Source organism: Moschus berezovskii, chromosome X (assembly GCF_049115385.1).
Source record: "Moschus berezovskii isolate FMDL1 chromosome X, NW_MosBer_1.0, whole genome shotgun sequence".
NCBI classification, from domain to species: Eukaryota; Metazoa; Chordata; class Mammalia; order Artiodactyla; family Moschidae; genus Moschus; species Moschus berezovskii.
In genome coordinates this window covers 29305709-29332883 of record NC_142488.1, presented here as the reverse complement: position 1 = coordinate 29332883, position 27175 = coordinate 29305709, and the positions used below count along the sequence as shown (strand labels likewise).

At 39.6% G+C, this 27175-nt stretch overlaps 1 protein-coding gene across 6 annotated transcripts in view; it reads left to right on the top strand.

The window, feature by feature from the left end:
* Nucleotides 1-27175, top strand: part of DMD (dystrophin) — a 2246075-nt gene that overhangs the window by 1860195 nt on the left and 358705 nt on the right. For all 6 annotated transcript variants that reach the window (XM_055393453.2, XM_055393450.2, XM_055393451.2 and 3 more), the window contains 2 exons: nucleotides 1778-1898; nucleotides 2515-2783. In XM_055393453.2, the coding sequence (XP_055249428.2) occupies nucleotides 1778-1898; nucleotides 2515-2783 (390 nt within the window). The remainder of the gene's footprint in view (nucleotides 1-1777; nucleotides 1899-2514; nucleotides 2784-27175) is intronic.

Below are 27175 nucleotides of genomic sequence, written 5' to 3'. Positions count from 1 at the left end.
TTTATCATTGGTAATGTCAGTATCACCTTCCTATTGTCAAGTCCAACTGGAGAGACAAAGTAATAATTTTCTTGAATCTGGAAAATTTAGATATTTGACAAAAATGCAGGAATACAAGAACTATATTCACGTATGCACACAAATACATATCTATGTGCACATGCAGAAACGGATCACAGATGAAATATTAGAGGGAAAATTTACATGTAAGCAGAACAAATAACCCATCAACTCTGTATGATTTCAAGGGTGCAAGAATATCCAATTCTACAGAAGTTGCATCCCTATCTACAGGCTGAATCCTACTATTCCACTTATAAAATTTCATTACTTTGCCTCAAAAACCTTGCCTCTCTCTGCTCAGTTGCAAATAACATTGAAAGAGGGATCCTTTTGCAAAGTATCAGACTCAGGATTTCTTTAAATGGCAAACACCATTAGGCTTTTCTTTATAAATGTGTCACACAGTGTACTTATAGAGTACTCTTAAAACATGATATACCTGAAATTTAAAGGAGATACTGCTAAGTTTTCTCTCAGAAACAAAACAGGGTTTAAATTCAGTAGGCAACCTTTCTAAAAATAAGGTAGAATTGAAACAAGGTACGGATAATTAAGTCCTAGATCAGAATGACTTGGAGAAGGAAATGGCAACCTACTCCTTCTTGCCTGGAAAATCCCATGGACGGAGGAGCCTGGTAGGCTACAGTCCCTGGGATCACAAAGAGTCGGACACAACTGAAGGGACTTAGCAGCAGCAGTAGCAGATCAAGATGACTATTATTACTGTTGTTTTGACACCGATCTTTTAGCATTTATGTGATATTTAATATTTTCATTAATGACTTCCCTTCTGAGATTGCAGAATATGGGTCAATAGCTATCTTCAATGGTTTCAGAGTAACTGAATTTATCCTAGGCTCACAGGATGTCTCACAATCCTTAGCACTTGGTTAGGTATGAATTTTAGTGTTTTCGTTGTTTCTAGTGTATTCGTTTTCTCCCTTCTTTGGTTCAGAAACTTCTTGAAGGTAGAAAATGTGCATTTTTATTGTCTTTTAATCCCCTGTACCAAAGAAGATTGGGTTAGAGACTTAAATTGATAACTGATTTAGATGACCTCAAGATGTCTGTTCTAGGCTCACTCTTTTAGAGAAACTTGTTCCCACAAATCTACCTCCAGTGTACCTTAAAACATTTCTCCCATGTTCAAAGAAGTCACAACAGAAAATGTAATGGGTATTTTTCAAAAGTGTTAAGGTTTCACTTAGTCTACTATTAATACATCTTTGTGTTCATTGTCAGACATTTTGACAGAATTAGCTGATGTTTATGAATTAGGATTGGTCGTATACTTCAGTACAACCTAAGTTTTTCCAAGTGGCCTTTTAGGTTTCCTATTATAATTGGGGTATCTATTCTTTTGGGTATGCGTAAGTTTCATTAGCCCTGCTAGAGTTTTGCAATATATGTCTTAGAACTTTAGCTCCAGATTTCAAGTTTGACAGTCAAGTTGGTTAAATAAATCACTCATATCTTAAAGGATGTTAACGTATCTCGAAAGCTCCTCTATGCTCTCCATAATACAAACACACTGTTTTCCTGCTTAACAGAAAGATCCGTCGAGCCTTCTTTATCATTTTATGGCTATCAGTTTATAAATAAAGGAGATAGAAATTGACCTGGGAATTTCATAACCAAGTTCTGAGCACCCAGGATTAATTTGGAGACGAATGCCACAAGCCAAATCAGTATTTCTTTTCATCTCATTTCACAGGCCTTCAAGAGGGAATTGAAAACGAAAGAACCTGTGATCATGAGTACTCTTGAGACTGTACGAATATTTCTGGCAGAGCAGCCTTTGGAAGGACTAGAGAAACTCTACCAGGAGCCCAGAGGTAATTGAATGTGGAACTGTAATAACATATTGATAGAAGGATCAGTGGTGACAGAGCAACCCATCCATTCTGGCTGCCAAGGTCTGGATAGGTCTCATATTTTCTGGGTTAAATAGAATCGATTCAAATTAAACCTTGATGTTGAAAAAGAAAAGGGACGCATAAAGCACCATGCATAAATCTGTTTGCACATTCATAAATAAACATTAAAAGAGATTAGCGATCACTTATTGAAACATTTAGTAAACAACAAACAAAAGAGATTATCTGTGAGGAAGTTTATTGTCACAAAGACTATAAGCTAATTTTCAATTTAAGAGCCTTCTTTCCTGCAGTAAATTTGAGCTTGTGGTGTGCATCCTAACATCTTGCTACTCAGTAGCTTAAATGAATCTTGGATTATCTGATTGATATAAAGTAGAACAGATTCACTCAGGAAGACAGGACTTCAGATGTGCTAAACTCCAAAGTAGAAAAGAGCCATTAATCAGAATGTTGCCCTCTTGTGAAACTGTTCTCTCTCTATTTGCCAGTATGACCTTTTCAGCAAGGTTATTATTTTCTTTTAAACACAAAAACGAATGTGGCCTAAAACCTTGTCATATTACCAATTTAGAGCTGCCGCCTGAGGAGAAAGCCCAGAATGTCACACGACTCCTACGAAAGCAGGCTGAGGAGGTCAACACAGAGTGGGAAAAACTGAACCTGCACTCGGCTGACTGGCAGAGAAAAATAGACGAGGCCCTCGAAAGACTCCAAGAACTACAGGAGGCCACGGATGAGCTGGACCTCAAACTGCGCCAAGCTGAGGTGATCAAGGGATCATGGGAGCCCATGGGTGATCTTCTCATTGACTCCCTCCAGGATCACCTCGAGAAAGTCAAGGTACGGTCTACTGTTTGGCCTCAGCACCCTTTGAGAGAGTCAAAGGAGGTTCTAATCTGAACTCTGGTGCAATATTTTCTTCTCGCAAAGTTAAAAATGGGGCCCTTATGTATTTGAATGCTTTCACAAATTCAAAGTCTTCTGGTGCATGGTCAAGGGGGAGGGGTGTTGGCCTGGAAAATTCGAACGAACTTTTGGCCAACCCAGTATTTTCTCAATGAGAAGATAGTGATCTAATCATCTGTCTGTGTTCAGTAATAGAAAATGAAATATTAAGTTACAGGGCAAAAAAAAATCTTTTTGATATTGCTATGAGGAAATTCATTTAAGTGTACTAAAGTGGTCTGAATTACGCGTAGGTGTCTGAGTACGTGTATGTGTGTATTTTTGGTTCTTAGTATCAGAGAAGGGAAAAATACAATATTTAGTCGGTAGCCAGGAATCTAGGTTTTGGCCTTTTTGCTAACTGAATTATATGACTTGAGTGAGTTATGGTACTGTGAACTGAGACCATTAATTCTGCCCTTCCATTAAAAGGCATTGTATAGAATACAATTTTTGCATTGTATTAGACCACTGCAGGGATTAGGAAATGTCACTCTAGATTTGGAATAGTGTCCATGAGACCAAAGTTACATTCCCATATGGCACAAAGATGATAAATATATTTACAAAGAAAGAATATACATATTTAGGAATATCATTTTGAAAAGTAGCAACTTGAAACATATTTTGTCTGCTTCAGTTCAGTTCAGTTCAGTCACTCAGTCATGTCCGACTCTCTGTGACCCCATGAATCACAGCACGCCAGGCCTCCCTGTCCATCACCAACTCCCAGAGTTCACTCAAACCCACCTCCATCGAGTCTGTGATGCCATCAAGCCATCTCATTCTCTGTCGTCCCCTTCTCCTGCTGCCCCCAATCCCTCCCAGCATCAGAGTCTTTTCAAGTGAGTCAACTCTTCACATGAGGTGGCCAAAGTATTGGAGTTTCAGCTTTAGCATCAGTCCTTCCAATGAACACCCAGGACTGATCTCCTTTAGAATGGACTGGTTGGATCTCCTTGCAGTCCAAGGGACTCTCAAGAGTCTTCTCCAACACCACAGTTTGAAAGTATCAATTGTTCGGTGATCAGCTTTCTTCACAGTCCAGGTCTCACTAGTGTCAAAACCAACACGTCCCCCCAGGTTCAAATGCAAAAGAAATTAAATCCTCACCTCAATTTGGCACATTTGGCAGTCCCCTTATTCTGGAAGGTCTCTTCTCCCTTGGCTTTCATGGCACTGTTTCCTCCATATCCTTCTTCCTTTTATTTTCCTCAATTCTAAAACTCTCCCCACCCTTCAGGTGTTGATATACCCAAGTTTCTAATTTGAGCTCCGTTCTCTTTTTATTCTATAAAAACCTTAGCTCATGTGCTAAGTCACTTCAGTCATGTCCAACTCTTTGTGACCCTATGAACTGTAGCCCGCCAGGTTCCTCTGCCCATGGGACTCTCCGGACAAGAATACTGGAGTGGGTTGCCATTTCCTCCTCCAGGTCAGTTCTCTTCTTTTTGGATAAATGCTCTCAGTTTGAAATGGAGTGGATGGTGACAGATCTGAATTTCTAGTCTGAATCTCTTTTCTGATCTGCTAACCCGTATGCCATTAGAATCCAAATGCGACCATTCTGAAAGCAAATCCATTTGTTCTCCTGTTGGCCCATTCCCCTATAAGTATCCCTTTTGACCTTGCTTTTCTTCTGTTTCCTATTTCAGTTAATGGATCATAAGCCAACAAGTTGCTCAGGCTAGAAACTTGAGGTCTATCCTTGAATCCTTCTATGTTTTCATTGACTTCAATGATGGCTCATTTTGCTTCAGAATATCTCCTTTATGTTTTCTCTCCTCTTTTTCCCCAGTGTCCCCTTGTAGTCCCAGCATCTGTTAATTCAGATTGCTATATTATAAATCCTTAAACCCCATTCCTCATCAGTGTCCATGGCATATCACAGACACTACAGTTTAAATATTTGCTTAGTGAATGAACGAATAAACACTTTCTTTACTGATATTTCTGTTATCCATTCTCTTCCAATTCTAATCCAAACACTCTCCAGGAAACTGCCTGTCTGATGAAGAAGTCCAGTGAATGCTGAAGGCAGGTGACCCTGTTTCTTCCTAGCCCTAGCATAGAAACCTGACTGTTGCTTCTGTCCTCTCTAGGCCATTCAGGACACTATGACCATATCCCCCTTTTCTCATCTCTTTTCATAACTCTCTACCTTTGCAAATGCTCTCCGCTCTGCCTGGTCAGCCCAACTTAATCTGCCTGGTGAACTTTCACTCGGCTCAACTCCAATGGCTCCAAGCCTTAGAGCTTCCCCTATCTTTCACCCCCACCTCCCATCAAGCAGAAGAAACTGCTCTTCATTCATTGCTTCTATAGATCACCACACATGCTTCAATTGTTGCACTTAAGACTGCAAGGAGATCCAGCCAGTCCATTCTGAAGGAGATCAGTCCTGGGTGTTCATTGGAAGGACTGATGCTGAAGCTGAAGCTCCAATACTTTGGCCACCTCATGCGAAGAATTGACTCACTGGAAAAGACTCTGATGCTGGGAGGGATTGGGGGCAGCAGGAGAAGGGGACGACAGAGAATGAGATGGCTGGATGGCATCACCGACTCGATGGAGGTGGGTTTGAGTGAACTCCGGGAGTTGGTGATGGACAGGGAGGCCTGGAGTGCTGTGATTCATGGGGTTGCAGAGAGTCGGACACGACTGAGCGACTGAACTGAACTGAAAACTTCACATACATTGTGGCCTTTTTGTTCTCCCATAGAAAGTAAGGGTCCTTAGAAAAAGGATCCTGCTGTACATCTGTGAATTCACTGTTCCTAGTACACTGCCAGCAGCATATAAGAAATCTAATGTAGCTTCTTTTATTCCTTCACTCAACAGTCATTTATGAGCTACTGTCAAATGTGCTATATGTGTAGTTATAAATGGAACAGGCTTGGTCTTTGTCCTTATGAAGCCTACAGTCTAATGTGGAATTGAAAAGCTCTTCATTAAAATAGTAGGTGAAGATATCAAGGGAGATTAAAAATTTGACTTTGTAACTCCCAGAATATCTTCCCTAACATTCTATGACCCCAGGTCTAAGTTTTAAAGCAATGGTTAACGATTCTGTGTACATAAAAAATAAAATAATGTTTTGAAATATATTACCTAATCAGCATTAAAAATATTCTTTTTATCCCAAAATATAGGAACTAAATTCTTAAAAACTTCCCCCCAAATGTCAAATTAACTTAAAAGAATGTCCCAAAGGAAGTAAATTAGTTCATAAATCAAGTGGCTAACTATGTAGGCTTTTGAGCAGACTTAAAGGATTCATTTTGAGTCATATGGGTCACACAGGAGCATTAGTAAGATAATGAATATAGATGGAGAATAGATACAGCATGACTTAATAACAAAAACTAACTAAAAATAGAACAGCTCATATATCAACTGGCCCTGACCCAACCCTATTTGCGGTTTTCTTTTCAGTTCCCCTCTCTCATCTGTTCTTGATCCTAAGACTAACTTCATTTCCCATACCCTGATTGGTAAGCCTCCTCACTCCCATCCCAGTAATAACAAAACACGAATACACTGAATGCTGCTTTAAAAAGAGCTTGTATGTAACAACACTTCTTTCTCAGACACCAATACACTAAAGTTACAGTACCTGGTCATAATATGTATTTACTGGTCATAACAGATGTGATTATCTTGGTTTCTAAACCAGTATTCCATAAATGTTTTATGCCTATCTTAAAATTATAGATGATATGAATTTATATATATTTATTTCCCTTCAGAAGTTCCTCTTCATTTCACAGTGGAAATAAACACCAGCTTTTTTCTGTTGCATCTCAACAATACCAGATTTGAAACTTTGGTGGTGGTGGTTTATCAGGAGTGAATTTTATTAACTAAAACTTAGCTTGAAAAACAGCAAAAGAGTACTTAAGACCACTCTTCCTATTTTTCTACTAGGCAATTTAAGCCCTTAAATTTAAGCCCTCAGAGGCTCCACGCTGTAGGGAATGCAGAGTGGATAGCTAGGCTGGTAGCCAGAACATTTTATGTATCCATCTCAGTTTGTTTTCATCACCCTTAGTGACTCTCTCATAATATCCGCCTCCATTCAGCTCTCATTTGTTAAAGAAGTTGTTATTCAAGTCACTATGGAATGTGCGTTTCTGTGGGATTTAGCATTACATCATTTCATTAGCAAATGTGATTTTAGAGTTTGGAGAATGGATAAAACAACAGCTAAGTCTTGGAACCCTATGGACATGGCATTATTACTAGTCATCATCCTTAGGATAGTGTATATACAATAAGAGAAAGGAAGATAATGTGAATATTGACTATTTAGCTCACTAAGAGAATCTCAGCCTTCCAAATATAGCTGCCATAGAAATAACCACTAGAATAAAATTTAAATTTTAAATGCCTCTTTATTTTTAAAATTCATGATTCATACTGCTTATCAAATATTTTAAGGACAAAATCATGATTTCTCATTTTACTGGAAATAACACCAATGCTTATGTGACTGTGCAAATATTCTTACTTTCCCTGTAGTCATGAGGAATGAGAGTAACTCCTTGAATCGCTAGGTGTGCTACATATACCTGTAAGTGGAATATATGCAGCTTTTAATAGAGTAGAACAAGTTTGGAATCTAAAGTCTGCTTATGACATCTTTGTTCTTAAGAATAATTCCTGTGTGAAAAACTTGTGCAAGTTGTTGTTTTTCCACGATGTCCCTTTGTTTTAACCTACCATCGTTTCCTAACACTGACTGGTACGTCATTCTTGAGCCAGTAACGTTTCACTGCCCTTAGTTTGCCAGTTGACTTGAAACAGTTTTTCACACACTGTAGTTAGACTCTCCCAGGCTGCCATCTTGGAATATGCAGATTTCTCATACTCTTGTAGTTATGTATTTTATGTGGTTGTTTTTTTTTTCAATCAGACTTTCAACTTACATTTCTTATTATGAACATTCAAGTACAGGGATTCTGTGAGATTTTCCTTGAAGTTCTTACAATGAAATATTTCAGTTGGGCCTTTTTGTAATTATAATTGAGAATAATGTAATTATGCACGCAGTAGAACAGAGGTAACAATGAAGCCACCACGCCATCCTGACTTATTTTAATTTTCAACATTCCCATCTAAAAATTTAAGAAGAAAACTGGTAAGTGCTCTCTTCAGGCTACCTGTGGCATGGTTTATCTGAGAAATTTGTCAGAGAAATGCTATCTCAGAATTTGACACTGAGAAAACCAAGTATGTTTCCTCCTGATAGGTAATGTGAAATGTGATGTAACACATTAGAATTTCATCTTCACTTTAGAAGCAAGATTTCAGCCATGTTCATGTAACTCTCTCCTCCCTCATTGCTTTTTTCATTTTAACCCTGATATTTTATTATTCATCAATTTTTTTGTATTTGTCATTTATCTGAGCCAACTTTAAATCCTTTCTTATATATGAGTTTTATAGAGAAAGTTTATAATCCTTTGTTACAGAGATAGGAGATGCATGGCCAGGCAGAACCAAACTGGTCCACGATATGTAAGTTCTCCCCACTCTGAATAAAGGAATAATGAATAAGGTGTACTACCCGTAGTAAGAAAAGGAAAGCTTACTAATAGTTTGTTAATTGCTCTTAACAATTGTCAATTACTGTGGGCTAGAAATAACAGAGCAATGAATTGCTCTGTGGAGGCCTCTGTTGTTGCTTTTATATGAGCACTACACATATTAATGTAAGCTGTTGGAGAAGAAAACACAGAAACGATATAATCCTTTATAAATCTGGGTTAAATATGGAACTAATGCCTGTCATATGGAGTAACCAGGGTTTTATCTAGTTTTCAAAGCACACAATTCTGATGTTTAAAAGCATATGATTTGGCCTTTACTCTCTGGGAGTATATCTATGAGAAGGCATATTTTAGGAAACTCTCACTTAAATACTTTCAGAAGTTGAGGTTTTCTGGCTTTTTTTTTTCAGTATTTTTAAATAGAATGGTCATTGTTGGCCTTACTAGAGCTTAGAGACTAAAGGAGGAATTTAATCATCTTAAATTTCCTAATCACATTATTTGTTCAATGTAAAATTAAGTGCAAGTTAGTGTTGCCAAGAGAGCTTATTACTTAGCGCCCATGTATTCACTCTCATTTCCTGCTCTGTTTATAAAATTAAAAGCAAATTACTGAGGAGAGCAACATCAAATGATGTTCCTTTACCCAAGGCATCGGACTTTAGGTTTAGTGCTGTGTGTGTTTTTAAAGCCCCTACCTCGGTTTAGGCAAATAGAGCCTTGGTTTACCATGCTATTCCCATCCTGCCTTTGAAATATCTGAAAAGGCAGCACAGAGTAATTGTTTCAGACATCTGCTTAGCATACTTTGAAGTGCATATAAGTTCTTTTGCAGTTTCATTTGAACCCCAGCTGTCTTCACCAAAGTCTATAATCAATCTGAATTAAGTTGCCCTACTTCCCCTAATAAGTCTCTTATTAAGTTTTGCATCAGCCTCTTACGGAGACTTAAAAGCTAATTCATGTAGAATTGCCATTTTCTACTAATTCATTTGTCAGCTCTCCAAATTCCAAGGAAAACAATTGTGAAGACTATTAATTTGGCTCTTCATAAACAACTTACGTAAGTGTAGTATACATTGGAACCAGGCAAATGATTTAAAACAGTGAGTCGGAGGAACTAAGTCGATGACATTCAACACGGCTTTCTTTTTGACTGTTTCGAGATGCCCTCCGCATTCAAAGCACAAAGCCATTTATTTAATAAGAGAAACATCCTTCTGCTTTTTACTTTCATAAATAAGATAATTACTGAGTGAACTTTGCTTAAAGATAGGAAAAGACTTTCAAACAGTTGGAAAAGGAACATGTTCTTTTTATTATGGAACTTATTTTAATTTGGGCTTCTTTGTATTCCTTTGATGGACTGTGATAAAAGCAGCAGCTAGAATTGGTTGCCATTGTGATTGCATTAAATCAGAGTTGTACAGCTCTTCTTCTGGTCATGGAATATTTAGGAGAACATGGCTAATCAAAATGTTCAGCTAATGAGTTCATCTGACATTATTCTACTAAAGAACTATTTATTTAGATAATAAAAATTCCTCCAAAGAGTATCATCCTTCCTCCTATTTGAAAACAGCCATATCAAAAAAACTGATCCTTTAATATGCCAGTCCTGTTTACTGAGGGTTTATTCCAGAAGCTTTGTTTGTGGCTGGAAGTAATTATAAACACTCTTCCTCAAGAGTCTTGGGAAATAAGACTGTTCAAAACAAAAACTTAAGCAACATAGTATCAGCATCAGCGGATCTAAAGACTCAATCATTCATTCACTTATGGTATGGTTAAACCTATACCCAGAGAAATCTGATCTCATTACAGAGTGTGAATGTTTAATTTATTTTGTGAATAAAATGTCCTGGGAGTTATATTAATGGCATCTTAGTTTTCCTGAGAATACAATTATTTAGCACCAAGCTGAGGGAACAAGAATTTTTATTAGTTTGTGTGTATGTGTGCATGTAACACATCAACTTAAAACCATTTTAGAATGAGTTAGTTATTTAACTGAAATTCCATATTTCCTTCGAAGGTGGACATACAATCAATATGGATTTTTAGTCTCCTTTGACATCTACCAAAGTCTTAACAAGTTTAAAATTCGAAATCATGCTACTCTCCTACCAGAAGCACAAGGAATGACTTAAGAACAAATAACCCATGGAGTCAGCACCTACTGTATTCCCATCATGCCTTGCAATTACAATTTTTAAAATTAAACAGCTGACATGATGCCGATATTATGCTCCCTTGCCTTAACCAAGTTCAGTGATGGCATCAAGTTGGATCTTGGTTAATCAGTTTTCTGGGTATTGTGGGAACACGTGTGCCTATGATACTAATGGAACGCTTAATGGGGACTAAGAAAAGTAAACTTTTTCATAATAAGATATATTCACACTAAAATTATATTTTTAGTTAGAGTTAACAATTTCTGTAGATTTTTCTATCAACCAAACTTGCCAAAAGCATTATTTCTCAAGCTTTTCTGCTTCAGTTCTCTGAATGGCTGAGGATATAAAACCAGATATCTTCCCCTTCCACCTGCTTGCTTCCTTTTTCCATGAGCGTAAAATTTCTTTGATGTTTCTTATTTTTAAAATCTCATTTCAATTCTGTGGTCTTCTCCAAAATGGATCTGTTGTGTTTTAATGTAAAGATTTTTTTCTCCAACACACTATGTAAAATGAATCTTCCAGTATATTCACCTGTGGGTTGTTGTTTAGTCACTAAGTTGTGTCCAAATCTTTGCGACCCTATGGACTATAGCCCTCCAGGTTCTTCTGTCCGTGGGATTCTCCAGGCAAGACTGCTGGAGTGGGAAGCCATTTCCTTTTCCAGAGGATCTTGCCAACCCAGGGATCGAACTCAGGTCTCCTACATTAGCAGGCAGATTCTTTACCACTCTACCACCAGGGAAGCTCATCACCTACGGGTATGAAACCATAATTTGAGAAGAATGATAGGAAAAACTGCCCAGTTTGTGACAGCTTCATCTTTTTCCAACAGCTTCTTTCATTTATGTACACATACACAAAGGGTAGATCCTTACCATTTCAGATATATGGTTTGCATTTTCATCTGATCTTTGTGATTCAAAAGGTCCATGACTTGTAGCTCTTTGTGATTTTGAACATATATTCTTTGAGTCTTTTGTACAGCAGCCACTTAACTAATAATTTAACTTGTGTTATAGGTCAGGTTCCCTGGAAGCAGACCCTAAGAACAGGGGTCTGGGTGCACAGGATTTGTAGATGATCAGCTTTCAAGAGAAGCTTGTGTGGGAGTTAGGAAAGCATCACTAGGGAGATGAAAGAGTCAATCAAGCATATCATCTCAGGCAAAATCTACCTTTGTGTCTTGATTCAAATGGAGAAAGCTCTGGAGTATGAACCACCCAGCAGAGTTGTCCTTTTGTACCCCAGCCAGCCATTGGCTGTGGCCAGCAGTATGCTAGTGAGCATTTATCAGCTAGCTCTGAGGTGGAGTGAACACTGATTTTTAGTGTTTTCCAGTTGTCGGGGTATAAATACTCCTGCCATGACTGATTCAAGCTACCACTGTGATCTCACTGAACACGGACTTGGGAAGAAACGCACACATTTAACTCTTGGGCTCTGCTCCAGTCCACCACTGGCTGTGGCCCACCCCTAGAGACCTGAGTCACCTCCCAGGCTGGGAATGTGTGTTCTCTCCTGAGATAGGGGCTCCGATCAGCAGAAATGACCGTTCTGAAGAAGAGAGGCAGCCATGAAACATTATTAGCCAACAATCACAACAACTGGAGGATGGATGTCCAGGCCAGGAAAAGTGTTCCTTATAGACAGTAAGCGAACTTAGTAATCCATTCAGCCTCTGTCTTTCAACATGGCCTTTTCAGTGCTACTTTTTCTTACACATGCAATAATTCTTTAGAGGTGATGAAAGTTGTGTTTATGAAAAATCCACCCTCCCCCCTGTGCAACCTACCACCTAGGGATTGGGTTGGCCAAAAAGTTTGTTCTTCCCACATGCGCCCACCTCCCCCCCACCATTTAGATGTTAGCAAAAAACCTAAACTTTTTGGTTACTCTAATATTTACTGAGGTTGGTAACAATAGACAAGAGTTCACAGAAATGTCTGAGAAAGTGGTGATATCAGTAAAGAAAATGACTTTGTAAGCAACCTTGGCTTTATAGGTACATAATCTCTAAGTGTCTGTGTTGATCAGATATTTGTGACCATTGAGGATCCTAGGTATTTAGACATAGTCATTGAGAATGTCAAGAATTTTCCGTGGCCACGACTCTCACCTTAGCATGCATCGGAATCACCTAGAGAGTTGGTGGAAACCCAGATTGGTGAAGCCTTTCCCCAGAGATTCTGGTTGAGGAGGTCTGGAGCTGAGTTAAAGATCTGCATCAGCAGTTCCCAGGTGATTGTGGTGCTGCTGTTCCAGGGATACTGTGAGAGCCATCACTCTGTAGGAAAACCACGGTCTATGTGTATAAATACATATATTGTTTATTGTTAGTAATTCTCCAATTGTAAGTAATAAACATATCATCTGTTATTTATTTTGAATCTCAGAACATCCAGAACATTTAAAAATGAATGCAGGCACATGGCCTCCTGTGAGAGTGATTGATGGTTAGGAAGGGAGCAGAATTTCCCTCTAAAACCTTGAAGTGAATAATGGCCTACTCTTTCCAAATCTGTCTCGTGCAAGACATTCACGGCTACTTATTCCAATGTTCTTGTTGGTATTTTAATGGCACTCATACAAGTTTTGAGTTGCTTCAGATGACAGAATTCAACTTGCCTTTGCGCTCTTAATACTTTAAGATACTTCAGTTCAGTTCAGTTCAGTCGCTCAGTCGTGTCCGACTCTCCGCAACCCCATGAATCACAGCACGCCAGGCCTCCCTGTCCATCACCAACTCCCGGAGTACACTCAAACCCATGTCCACAGAGTCGGTGATGCCATCCAGCCATCTCATTCTCGGTCGTCCCCTTCTCCTCCCGCCCCCAACCTTTCCCAGCATCAGAGTCTTTTCCAGTGAGTCAACTCGTCGCATGAGGTGGCCAAAGTATTGCAGTTTCAGCTTTAGCATCAGTCCCTCCAATGAACATCCAGGACTGATCTCCTTTAGAATGGACTGGTTGGATCTCCTTGCAGTATAAGGGACTCTCAAGAGTCTTCTCCAACACCACAGTTCAAAAGCATCGATTCTTCGGTGATCAGCCTTCTTCACAGTCCAACTCTCACATCCATACATGACCACGGGAAAAACTTAAGATACGTAGTCACAGAATATTCACTTTGTTTATATGTTATCATGTTTACCAATAATAACAATTAAATTTTAAAATACTCCTTATAATTTTCTGCCAAACATACTGATGATAAGCAAGTACTTTACAGAATTGCTGAAACTGAGGACATTAGGAATAGTTGAGGCCGTTCAACATTTTAAAATTAAAACCTGCTTGCTCAATGTGAATAGCTGATCACTTATTCAGGGATTGCTGCATTTTCTAATTTAGCCGATCAACCCACTGAGACTCTGTGTTCATGATGGGAAGGTGTATGTTTGTGTGTAGAAATGGAATTGGATTTAGGGTGAAACTGGAAGAAAGTAGGATATAGTCTTAACTGCAGTAATTGGGGAAGAGGGTTTTTTTTTCCCCCTCAAAGGTAATGCATAATCACTCTATTAAATGCCTATGAAAGAGTTTATGGTTTTGATATAGAGTGAGTGGGTATATGTGATGAAAATTATGGGCAAAATATAATAGAAATAAATGTGTGAAAGTATGCTTTAACATTAAGTTAGCAATATTTAAAATAGGCCCTCCCATTTATTCTGAAATCTTGGGGGGTTAGGGGATGGAAATAAAGGATATTTTGCATTGAAAGTAATTTGATTAATGTTTAATATAAAATTGAAATAGCTGTGTATAAACCCACTCAAATCAAGTATACATTAAATAATTGAGTTAACTGAATTAGGCAGAATAAGGGCACATTGATTTTCAATGTTTTTGAAAATTGGTCCACATATCACTGTTATGTTTTTGTTTGTAAACTTCAATATTTATTAAATTTCCACAGTGTGTTCAACCCTAAAATGTCAAACTCTCTTAACCAGAATGAGGCTAGAGAATTCTAGCACCAAGATAGATTTCTTCTCCTTTTAAAGAATTGATTTTTATGGTGAAGTTTTTCTTTCCTTCATAAAGTTAAGAGCCTGCTGGTCCTATTTCAAAATACAGTTATTTTTAGAACGCTTGTTCCCTGGGATTCCACATTATTATAGATTCAGTCGGCTCATTTGGAGCTTTTCCCTATCAAATATTCAAATTGTATCATCATGATCTTAACATGGCATTAAGCTACTTAACAAAGAAAATGAAGTCAATTTATCAGCAATATATGCACAAGTGTAGTAAGTAAATGGAAACTAAAGTAAATGAGGGGTAAGCCATATATGGGCTTCCCTGGTGGCTCAGACAGTAAAAGATCCACCTGTGATGCAGGAGACCCGGGTTCAATTCCTGGGTTGGGAAGATCCCCTTGAGAAGGGAATGACTGCCCCCTCCAGTATTTTTGCTTGGAGAATTCCATGGACAGAGGAGCCAGGTGGCCTAATGTCCATATGGTTGCAAAGAGTAGCACACAACTGAGCAACTAACACTTTCACTGTCACTTTCAAGCCAGTATATTGATGTGTTTTTTGAAGCAAACTATCAGTGAGTTTCATCTTGTTGACTTATTTTCCTACTCAGAAAGCCTGTTAACCCAATTTGGAGTCTATACAAGGATGTGAACCTAAATCTTATTCAGTTCAGTTCAGTTCAGTCACTCAGTCATGTCCAACTCTTTGCGACCCCATAAATCACAGCACGCCAGGCCTCCCTGTCCATCACCAACTCCCGGAGTTCACTCAAACTCATGTCCATCGAGTCGGTGATGCCATCCAGCCATCTCATTCTCTGGCGGCCCTTCTCCTCCCGCCCCCAACCTTTCCCAGCATCAGAGTCTTTTCCAGTGAGTCAACTCGTCGCATGAGGTGGCCAAAGTATTGCAGTTTCAGCTTTAGCATCAGTCCTTCCAATGAACACCCAGGATTGATCTCCTTTAGAATGGACTGGTTGGATCTCCTTGCAGTCCAAGGGACTCTCAAGAGTCTTCTCCAGCACCACAGTTCAAAAGCATCAATTCTTCGGCGATCAGCTTTCTTCACAGTCCAACTCTCACATCCATATATGACCACGGGAAAAACCATAGCCTTGACTAGACGGACCTTTGTTGGCAAAGTAATGTCTCTGCTTTTTAATATGCTATCTAGGTTGGTCATAACTTTCCTTCCAAGGAGTAAGCGTCTTTTAATTTCATGGCTGCAATCAGCATCTGCAGTGATTTTAGGTCTCATTAAATAACACCCACAGAATTGCCCAATGGTTTCAGGCCCTCATCTGCCCAAGAACCAAGGGTAGGCCACATGAAACAACATTTCACCTCCTTCCCCACTGCTTGTTAGCCATTGCCCTCCAGTATTTCCAGCAGGGAAAGGCTAAAGTCACAAAAGAATGGTTCATTGTTTTCAACTTACACAAACCCAATACTGCAAGAGTTATCCAATAAAATGGTGACTTTTGTACATTCCATAAAGCATAAGATTAGAAGAAATATAAACTAAACAAGAAGTTTGACTTACACAGTGAATAAAATATTACCTTTGGAACCACACTGACATTTTGTTATGAAGGTTAAAGGAAGACTTTTCCAAGGTTGTCTCAGTGTAAAAATTGCCGAAAGGTTGGGGTAGAGTGTCCCATGCAAGATGGGTCTTAAAGAAATCTGACACACTTTGACATTCCAAAAAATCTTGAATTTTTAGTAAAAATGATTGTTTTTTCATTAAGATCTTAAACCCTCTTTTCAGCTGAAATAGTATTCTTTAGATAATCAATACAGCATCATTCCCACAGATTTTCAAGGATACTAAATCACATTTTTTTTTTCTTTTGACCACACTGAATGACATGTGGGGGTCTTAGTTCCCTGGCCAGGGATTGAACCTATAACCCCCTGTGGTGGACACACTCAGTCCATACCACTGGACTACCAGGGAAGTCCCCACACTCCCTTTTTGCAAAATGAAAAAGAAATCTATTGCTATTAGAATATGGTGTCTTCGTTGAATCCTAATCAAATTTTTTAAAAGGTAGATTTGACCCATGACTTAATTTTTTTTAATAACATTTGAGTCCATTGATTAGACAGCTTGACACTTAGACACATTTGTGTCAGTAGTAGTTTATTCATCATTCACATGTACTTAAATGGACATTATCATGATAATGGTTGCCATAACAGAACATAACAGGATATGAATTTAGTTCTTACCGAAAGATGTGATCAGAAAAATCAGAGCAATATCTTGAAAGTAAACTTCTCAAAGTATGATGAAATTAAAAATGAAGAACAAAGTAAACTCTTGACTCCACTTCATTAGCCAGATCTTTCACACACACATACATATACTGAGGTAAAAATAATAACCACTAATATATCTGGAGGGAAAGCCTTGCTTAGAAGTAAATACATAAGACTTTCTTTTCAGCCTAGGGATATGATGAAATAAAGATGAACCATTATCAAAAATTTAACAATCTAATTTTTAAGCATGCTGTAGCATAGCTTTTAATGAAGAAAATCCATATTATGTTCATTCCTTTTGACCTGAAGTCATGCAGTCTCTTATTCTTGTGTTATTCCATTTGTAAGAAAGGCATTTTGGAAAGACTGAAAACATGAAATTGAGGAGCTACAATAATCTGAAAGCAAAACTAAAACAATTTATAGAAGGCATTTTACAATCATTTTCAGCCCTCTTCCATTTGTTTTTTATCTCAGCCCTTAGAAATTTTATATTTTCATCTCTGATTCAGTTCTGTTTTAGAATTTCTAAGCCAACAACAATATATTGAATGAAAAATCAGATCAGCAAAAATCCATTTTATTTCAATAGTATCTTTAATTTTATTTAAAATAAATGTGTCCAGTATAAAGTAAACTGGGTGTAGTATATTGCACTGGTAATTCCCAACCCTAGATTCCTCAATTATTATTCACACATGCAGAGGTAGCCTAATTTGTTTTGATGGAGGGAAAAAAGAATGTCTTGGGAACTACTATATACAGTACCATATGTTGTCCTCCATTTTCTTGGTCAAAAATGCTGCATTTTTGTAGCTATGGATACATCTTGTCTTGGGATTTGTTTCTTTATAAGCCTTTATAATAGCAGTCATCATTTACATGAAATTGCATTCATTAGAGTTAAGCTGTGGAATCATAGGAACTTGGTCTATTTTGTGCACTGCTTGATGTCTAGTGCCTGGAACATTCCCTGGCATATAATGGCTGCTTAATAATATTTTTTGAATAAGTGAATAAACATCCACAAAAGCACAGGACAAAACACTTTCTTCCTTTAAAAATTATTTTACAGATAACCTGCTCCCATTTGCCACCATCCTGTTTCTAGCGACTGTTACTTCATGCCCGAATCTTCCGGACACTCCATGTCAATTCTTTCTCCTTTCTGAAATGGCCACCAGCTTGCACTCACTCCTAAACTTGAGATTTTCCAATGGAACCTGACTTCTTAGTACTTTTCAAGCCCTGTGACACAGCTTCTCATAGCATGATTACATGGTTTTTCATAACCCACGAAATTGTCTCTCTGTGCTAACGATCATGAGTACATTGAGAGTTCCATCTTCCCAGTGCATAGTAGATATATGTATATTTGTGTGTGTGTGTGTGTGTGTGTGTGTGTGCTCAGTTGTGTCCAACTCTTTGCAATCCCATGGACTGTAGCCCGCCAGATTCCTCTTTCCATGGAATTTTCCAGACAAGAATACTGGAGTGGGTTGCCATTTCCTACTCCAGGGGATCTTCCCAACCCAGGGATTAAAGCCGAGTCTCCTGCATCTCCTGCAATGGCAGGTGGATTTTTTACCACTGTGCCACCTGGGAAGCCACAGATATATGCATAATAGATATAAAAGAAGTGTTCTCAAGTGAGTAGTAATTAAAATCTAACAAAAAGGGTTATTGAGACTATGCCATTCCCCTTGGCAAAAACCTTCGTTACTGCAATGCAAAAGTCAACTCATTCAAACCCATCACAATCTTTATTTATTTGGCTGTGCTGGGTCTTAGATGGAGCAGTCAATATCTTTGATTTTCTTTGTGGCATGTGGGATCTTGCATTGTGGCATGTGAACTCTTAGTTGCAGCATGTGGGATCTAGTTCCCTGACCAGGGATCAAACCCAGGCCCCCTGCATTGGGAGCACAGAGTCATAGCCACTGGACCACCAGGGAAGTCCCCCCACCACAATCTTGCTCAAAGAAAACCCCATGATTTTTCTTCCACAACTGCCCTGTAGTTTCATGCTTCAACTTATTACAGACTATTTGCACCTCTCCAAGAACATTAAGGTTTCCTACCTCTTGCCGTTTATTCAAGCTCTGAACAAATAGCTTTCCTCCTCCTACCATTCTGCTTCTTCCTTTATGTTTCATATACCTATATCCCAATGTCTAGTTCAGGGAGCCCTTATAAAGCTACATGGTAGAGGGGTGAGGAAAGGCAGGTTTACCCCAGGGTAATATTAGAAGTTGGCCTGAAAGACTCAACTCCCCAAGAAATGATCTTAGTCTTTGGCTTTCTCATGGTTGAATGTATGACCCTCTGCTTTATAGAGTCCCGTTGATTTAGACCAAATAGGGCTCATGTGCGGAGAAGGCAATGGCAACCCACTCCAGTACTCTTACCTGGAAACTCCCATGGACGGAGGAACCTCGTAGGCTGCAGTCCATGGGGTCGCTAAGAGTCAGACATGACTGAGCGACTTCACTTTCACTTTTCACTTTCATGCGTTGGAGAAGGAAATGGCAATCCACTCCAGTGTTCTTGCCTAGAGAATCCCAGGGACGGGAGAGCCTGTTGGGCTGCCGTCTATGGGGTCGCACAGAGTCGGACACAACTGAAGTGACTTAGCAGCAGTAGCAGGGCTCATGTGACTTGGCATACCCCATGTTACGGGCCACAATGCTGAATTGGTTGCAGATGGAGTAAAGGAAGGAAAAATAGACCCAACCTTCTCATTCATCTTTACAACAGCTTTGGTGTGTCCATGTTACACTCCCCTTTCTATACAAGAGGAAATGCATGAGACATATTTGTCAGTGAACTTTTTCTTTACTGAAAAACCCCAAAAATGAGAGAGGGAAGAGAGAGAGAGTTGGAGAAAGAAACAGATCATCCATAATCTCCCCTTCAGCATCTGTACTCTCAATCCCTACAAGTGCCTCTTTGGGTCAAGTAGAAGGTACTTCTTGCATCAAAGAGGTCTCCAGCCCTGGGCCAGAGTTCACCATTGGTGATGGGGTCCAGGTTAGATTTCAGCCCCCTGGTCTCCTTGGCTTCGCCACTATATAACTCCAAATGGAGACCCTGGTTTGTAGCTCATCTTTTCCTGTATCAGTAGTTTTAAAGCTTTTATTCAGTCTTGCCAAAATGCCCTGCAGAAGGCTACATCACCACCAAAAGGACATATTTTCCTTAAATATTAATTGACTTCTCCCCTTTCCCCCCACTTGCTTCATTTTTATGAGAACTCCCCTTGATTGGTGCCAAAAACTTGAACATTACATTCTTGCTCAGAGCATTAGAGAGCCTTCAGAAATTAGCATATGCTCCACCATAAAATGAAGTAATAGAGCCAGAGAATCCAGATAAGGAATCTGAAGGATATAAGCAGTTTCTCTTCTTTCACTTAGGAACTTGGCCTCAGCTTTCTATAGGAAACAGTGTTGATAAAGCATTTTGAGAATAGCTGTTGATCTGAAGGCTTTGTGTCTAATTCTCTTGAGTGTTCATTATTTAATGTATTGAGGAATTGCCATGTACTAGGGACAGGCATGCCCTGGTGAAAAGTAAACATAGAATTGCCTTAGTGAAGGTTAGGGTCTTATGAAGGGGCAGACCATGAATTAATAATTAGGCAAATAAATATGTACTTACCAATTGCCATCAATGAGGAAGTAGGGTTCTGAGACAGAAAAATCAGGGTGGGGAGCCTGTCTTTAGATAGGGTGACCAGGGGTGGGCTGTCTTTCAAGGTCACAGGAACTGAGATCTGAAATAGCTGAATAGAACTCAGCTAGGCAGAGGACAATGGCACCCCACTCCAGTACTCTTGCTGGAAAAATCCCATGGATGGAGGAGCCTAGTAGGCTGCAGTCCGTAGGGTCGCTAAGAGTCGAACACAACTGAGCGACTTCACTTTCACTTTTCACTTTCATGCATTGGAGAAGGAAATGGCAACCCACTCCAGTGTTCTTGCCTGGGGAATCCCAGTAATGGGGGGAGCCTGGTGGGCTGCCGTCTATGGGGTTGCACAGAGTCGGACACAACTGAAGCAACTTAGCAGCAGCAGCAGGCAGAGGGCAGAGCTTCCCAAGTGGTTCAGTGGTAATGAATCTGCCTGCAATGCAGGAGACCCAGGTTCTATCCTTGGATTGGAAAGATCCCCTGCAGGAGGGCATGGTAACCCACTCCAGCATTCTTACCTGGAGAATCCCATGGACAGAGATGCCTGGTTGACTACAGTCCATGGGGTCGCAAAGACGCAGACATGACTGAAGCAACTGAGCACACACAAGCATGCAGGCCTAGAGCAAATGGAAAACTCCAGGCTGACGGAAGAGAATTCATGAAGGGTGTAAGTCGTGACATTGTACAGGAGACAGGGACCAAGACCATCCCCATGGAAAAGAAATGCAAAAAAGCAAAATGGCTGTCTGAGGAGGCCTTACAAATAGCTGTGAAAAGAAGAGAAGCAAAAAGCAAAGGAGGAAAGGAAAGATATAAGCATCTGAATGCAGAGTTCCAAAGAATAGCAAGGAGAGATAAGAAAGCCTTCCTCAGCGATCAATGCAAAGAAATAGAGGAAAACAACAGAATAGGAAAAACAAGAGATCTCTTCAAGAAAATTAGAGATTCCAAGGGAACATTTCATGCAAAATGTGCTCGATGAAGGACAGAAATGGTATGGACCTAACAGAAGCAGAAGATATTAAGAAGAGGTGGCAAGAATACACAGTAGAACTGTACAAAAAAGATCTTCACAACCAAGATAGTCACGATAATGTGATCACTGACCTAGAGCCAGACATCTTGGAATGTGAAGTCAAGTGGGCCTTAGAAAGCATCACTACGAACAAAGCTAGTGGTGGTGATGGAATTCCAGTTGAGCTATTTCAAATCTTGAAAGATGATGCTGTGAAAGTGCTGCACTCAATATGCCAGCAAATTTGGAAAACTCAGCAGTGGCCACAGGACTGGAAAAGGTCAGTCTTCATTCCAATCCCAAAGAAAGGGAATGCCAAAGAATGTTCAAACTACCACACAATTGCACTCATCTCACACGCTAGTAAAGTCATGCTCAAAATTCTCCAAGTCAGGCTTCAGCAATATGTGAACCGTGAACTCCCAGATGTTCAAGCAGGTTTTAGAAAAGGCAGAGGCACCAGAGATCAAATTGCCAACATCCTCTGGATCATGGAGAAAGCAAGAGAGTTCCAGAAAAACATCTATTTCTGCTTCACTGACTATGCCAAAGCCTTTGACTGTGTGGATCACAATAAACTGTGGAACATTCTTCAAGAGATGGGAATCCCAGACCACCTGACCTGCCTCTTGAGAAACCTGTATGCAGGTCAGGAAGCAACAGTCAGAACTGTACATGGAACAACAGACTGGTTCCAAATAGGAAAAGGAGTGCGTCAAGGCTGTATATTGTCACCTTGCTTATTTAACTTATATGCAGAGTCCATCATGAGGAACGCTGGGCTGGAAGAAGCACAAGCTGGAATCAAGATTGCTGGGAGAAATATCAATAATCTCAGATATGCAGATGACACTACCCTTATGGCAGAAAGTGAAGAGGAACTCAAAAGCCTCCTGATGAAAGTAAAAGAGGAGAGTGAAAAGGTTGGCTTGAAGCTCAACATTCAGAAAACAAAGATCATGGCATCTGGTCCCATCACTTCATGGGAAATAGATGGAAAAACAGTGGAAACAGTGTCAGACTTTATTTTTTTGGGCTCCAAAATCACTGCAGATGCTGATTGCAGCCATGAAATTAAAAGACGCTTACTCCTTGGAAGGAAAGTTATGACCAACCTTGATAATATATTAAAAAGCAGAAACATTACTTTGCCAACAAAGGTCCGTCTAGTCAAGGCTATGGTTTTTCCCGTGGTCATGTATGTGAGAGTTGGACTGTGAAGAAAGCTGATCGCCGAAGAATTGATGCTTTTGAACTGTGGTGTTGGAGAAGACTCTTGAGAGTCCCTTGTACCGCAAGGAGATCCAACCAGTCCATTCTAAGGGAGATTGATCCTGGGTGTTCATTGGAAGGACTGATGCTAAAGCTGAAACTGCAATACTTTGGCCACCTCATGCGACGAGTTGACTCACTGGAAAAGACTCTGATGCTGGGAAAGGTTGGGGGCGGGAGGAGAAGGGGACAACCAAGAATGAGATGGCTGGATGACATCACCGACTCTGTGGACATGAGTTTGAGTGAACTCCGGGAGTTGGTGATGGACAGGGAGGCCTGGCGTGCTGTGATTCATGGGGTCGCGGAGAGTCAGACACGACTGAGCGACTGAACTGAACTGATCTGTAAGTCAAGAATAAGCTTGGTGAGTTCTATGGATGCTGTAGCATCTTTTAAGTTATTGTGAAAAGTGTCAGAGTCTCAGATTCACTGTGAACCTAATGAATTAACAATGCCAGATTGGGAACCAGCAATCCCTGTGTTAACAAGTCTGACTGTGATTATGATGCTTGCTGTTGTTCAAGAAGCTCTACCTTAGACAGATGTTTTAAGCTGTGAAGGGGAAGGGGAAAACAAGACAGCGTCTCTATGCCAGGGCAATGCAAGTGGTAAATGTGGGCACAGATCAGGAGCAGTTTCGGCTGTCAGAAGTGTTGGCAAATTAAAAAAACCTGTTCAATGTAACACTTAATCTGTCTAAAATAACACCTGCATTTGAATATCAATGTCCTCATGGATGATGTTTTTGATGGCTTATGGATTATTACTTATTTTTAAATAAGTAAATAGATTTCATTCACTGCTATTTTGCTTGTTGTTTTGTCATATATAATTAAAATTGTCAGAGAGAAAATGTTGGCATTCTTTCTGTTTCCTTAGCAGCCGAAGAATGCAGCCTGCTTCAGTGATTTATTTATACTCATTAGAGACCTTTTTATTTTAATTGTGCGTATTTTGCATTTAGCCTCTGTAAAGCACTCATGAACTACCTTTTTTGTTTAATTGTGTCATTAGAAAGCTATGGAAAGCTTGAAATGTTTTTGTTTGGTTTTGGTTTGTTTGCTTCATTTTTCTATTAAAAAGAAATAATTAGCATCCAGATAGGATTATAGGAACTAGTTTCTGAGGAAATTAACTCAAATGTGTTCCACTTGTTCTTATAGGCAGAAGTCTTTCATTTGTGATCAATTCCGTTCTGTTCCTCATTTCCAGTTAATATTTGTGAGGGCAAAATGAACATGCATAAGAAAGAAAGAAGACAGACACTGTTAGTGTGGTTAAGCTATAATTCAGTCTTTGAGAGTATTGAAGTTATGAGTTTCATAGTGAAGCCGTGTCCTAAAAGATGAAGAATTATGATGGCTGCAAATGAAGAAATGTTTTTTAAAAAAGAATTTCATGTTTGGGTGCACACTCTTTTCCAGTAATACGAAGAGAAACTAGAGGTCATTTTTCAGAAAAACGTGAGGATTCTTTATGGGCAAAATATGGAGCAATTATTTGCTATTCTTCTAGTGCTATGAGTTTGGAAGGGTGGTTACTCTGGGGGAAAACCATAGTTAAAATATAACTGATAATTGCTTGGGAAATAAAAGCACCAGATTTTTTCATCCCTACAAACTTCGTATTGTTTCCCTAAAATCATTTTTCCTTTTAATTTAACTACCCCAAGTCATCCTGATTGTGCTACATCTAGGTCATTAGTTCTGAGTCTGTTTCATTCTTTCTGTCCTTATTCACTTTGCTCATCCAAAGTGATCATGTCCAAATATGAACAGGTACAAGGACTGCCCTGAAAATGGAAAGCAAGGAGGACAATGGAAAAAAAAAAACAACAACATAATGCTTTGCCCTTGGGCTGCCACAATAAAAATTGATGCTGGAATGCAATACAGTTGAATCTCTATTAAAAAGAATACATATTTCAGTGGCACACTTTACTGTCAAGAATGTCTCTACCAGAGGCAAAAGTGATCCTAATAGCAGAGGGAAGTCTTCTTCAGTCTGCAGACTAGCCCCTGTGTTTCAGCTCAACACAGTCCCTTCGTATTTGGCAGAACTTACAGAAAGGGTGGTATGTCTCGGTTTTGTTGGAAATGGATGGGACAGCTCGTGATGTTAGAATTCACATCAGCAGTCTCTTGCCAAAGCAAAAAAGTATCTCACGCCCAAAGTCCAAGGGTAAAAGGAGGTTGGGCAACTGGATGAACTTAGTCCATGTAGTTGTTGTTGAGTCACTCTTTGTGACCCCCATGGACTGCAGCACACCAGGCTTCCTTGTCCTTCACCAGCTTCCAGAGTTTGCTCAAACTCCTGTCCATTGAGTCAGTGATGCCGTCCAACAATCTCACCTTCTGTCACCCCCTTTTCCTCCTGCCTTCAATCTTTACCAGTATTGAGGTTTTTTCCAATGAGTTGGTTCTTCGCATCAGGTCGCCAAAGTCTATATGAAAGTGAAAGTTGCTCAGTCATGTCCAACTCTTTGCAACCACATGGACTATACAGTCCATGGAACTCTCCAGGCCAGAATACTGGATTGGGTAGCCTTTCCCTTCTCCAGGGGATCTTCCCAACCCAGGGATCAAACCCAGGTCTCCTGCATTGCAGGCAGATTCTTTACTAGCTGAGCCACAAGGGAAACCCAAGAATTTGGAGTTGGTAGCCTGCCCTTTCTTCAGCAGTTCTTCCCGACCCAGAAATCAAACTGGGGTCTGCTGCATTGCAGGAGGATTCTTTACCAACTGAGCTATCGGGGAAGTCCTTTCTAGTGTCTTTTTAATTGAAGACAACCTCTGCAGAGAAGGTGAGAATTTGCTACTTAGTGGTACTTGTTAGGATGGGGCCAACCACAGGCCTTTCTACTTCTGGGAAAAGCAGGATATGGTCCTTGACTCTTTAGGTTCCAATGGTGGCTATTCACTCCCATCAGGATGATAAACCCATCCAGAAATGCAGAAGCTGCAAAACACAGCTGGGCTGTACCTACCCCACACTCTGTAACTGGGTTCCATGAGGCCTTCCCTAAGCCACATTTTGAAGCCTCAACACCAGGACCGAAGACCTGGATCTGGAGGCCATGATTTCCATTTCCTCCCCCTCAGCTACTAAACCAGCATGAAGAGTCCTGGGACTTGTGCTAACACTATTTCTTAGGGCTTTTCGTTCACAGATTGTTCAGTAAGGTTTCATTGTAGAGAGAAGGGCAGCTGCTTTGTTTCTTAGATAGTATTTGTGATGTAAATTTCTCTGCCCAGTGTATGTAGCCCTAGGATAATATTTCATTGTCAGATCATACTATTCTTGAATTCCTGGTAAGATAGGACCTCTATGAAGCAGTAGGTTAAGATTTCAGAAATAGTGTTTAATATCATTAAGAAGGGAAGTGTTTCATTCTCAGGAGTACCATTAATATATAAAGAGAACAGTATATGTGTGTGTGTGTGTGTGTAACTGTGATATGTATATCATGTCACAATTTATAAACTCTTAAATGGAATTATAATTGATTATATAAAAATAAATTATATAAGGAATTATATAATTTATTTAATATAATTAAATAGAATTATAAACTCTAATTCTAGCATTTCAGTCTCCTCTCCTTCTTGCCTGCTTATGCATTTCATCTAACTGTGGCCTTTCTTGGATGGTCTTGACATCCACCATTAAGCCCTCTACTTTCTCTCCATCTACAATCCTCATCTTGCTTCACTTCCCTCCAAGTCCCCTTTAGTTGCATTTTGCAGTCACATTCCTGCTAAAATTTAAACTCTCATATCCCTAAGCATTTGTGCCACAACTATCTGACAAAACCCCAAACCTGGATCAACTGTTTTGTCCACATTTGCCTGGAATGCTGTTGGAGAAAGAGAAAATTGGGCAGATGGGTTCTGCTAAAAAGTTGTTGTCTTCCACCCCAAGTGATCCCTCAACACTGTCTGGCAACCTCCCTACATTTCTTTGTTCACCTCCATCTCATATTCTCTTGCACAACTAATTCCAATGTTCCCACTTACCCTTCACTCATGTTTTCATTCAATGAATGTTCATTGCACACTGATTATATACCAGGTCAGTTGCTTCCTACTTCACAGAAGAATAGTTACGGACTATTCTGGAAGTCAGAAGGTCAATTTGGAGCAATGGAAAAGGTAAGTTGAGGTACTTTGACTTTGGGGACAGAAGAAATAGAGGTCCCCAAAGTCAAAGTACCTCAACTTACCTTTTCCATTGCTCCAAATTGACCTTCTATGACTTCCAGAATAGTCCATAACTATTAAGTCATTTAAAAAAAATTACTCCCTCAAAAATGTTCTCTAGTTA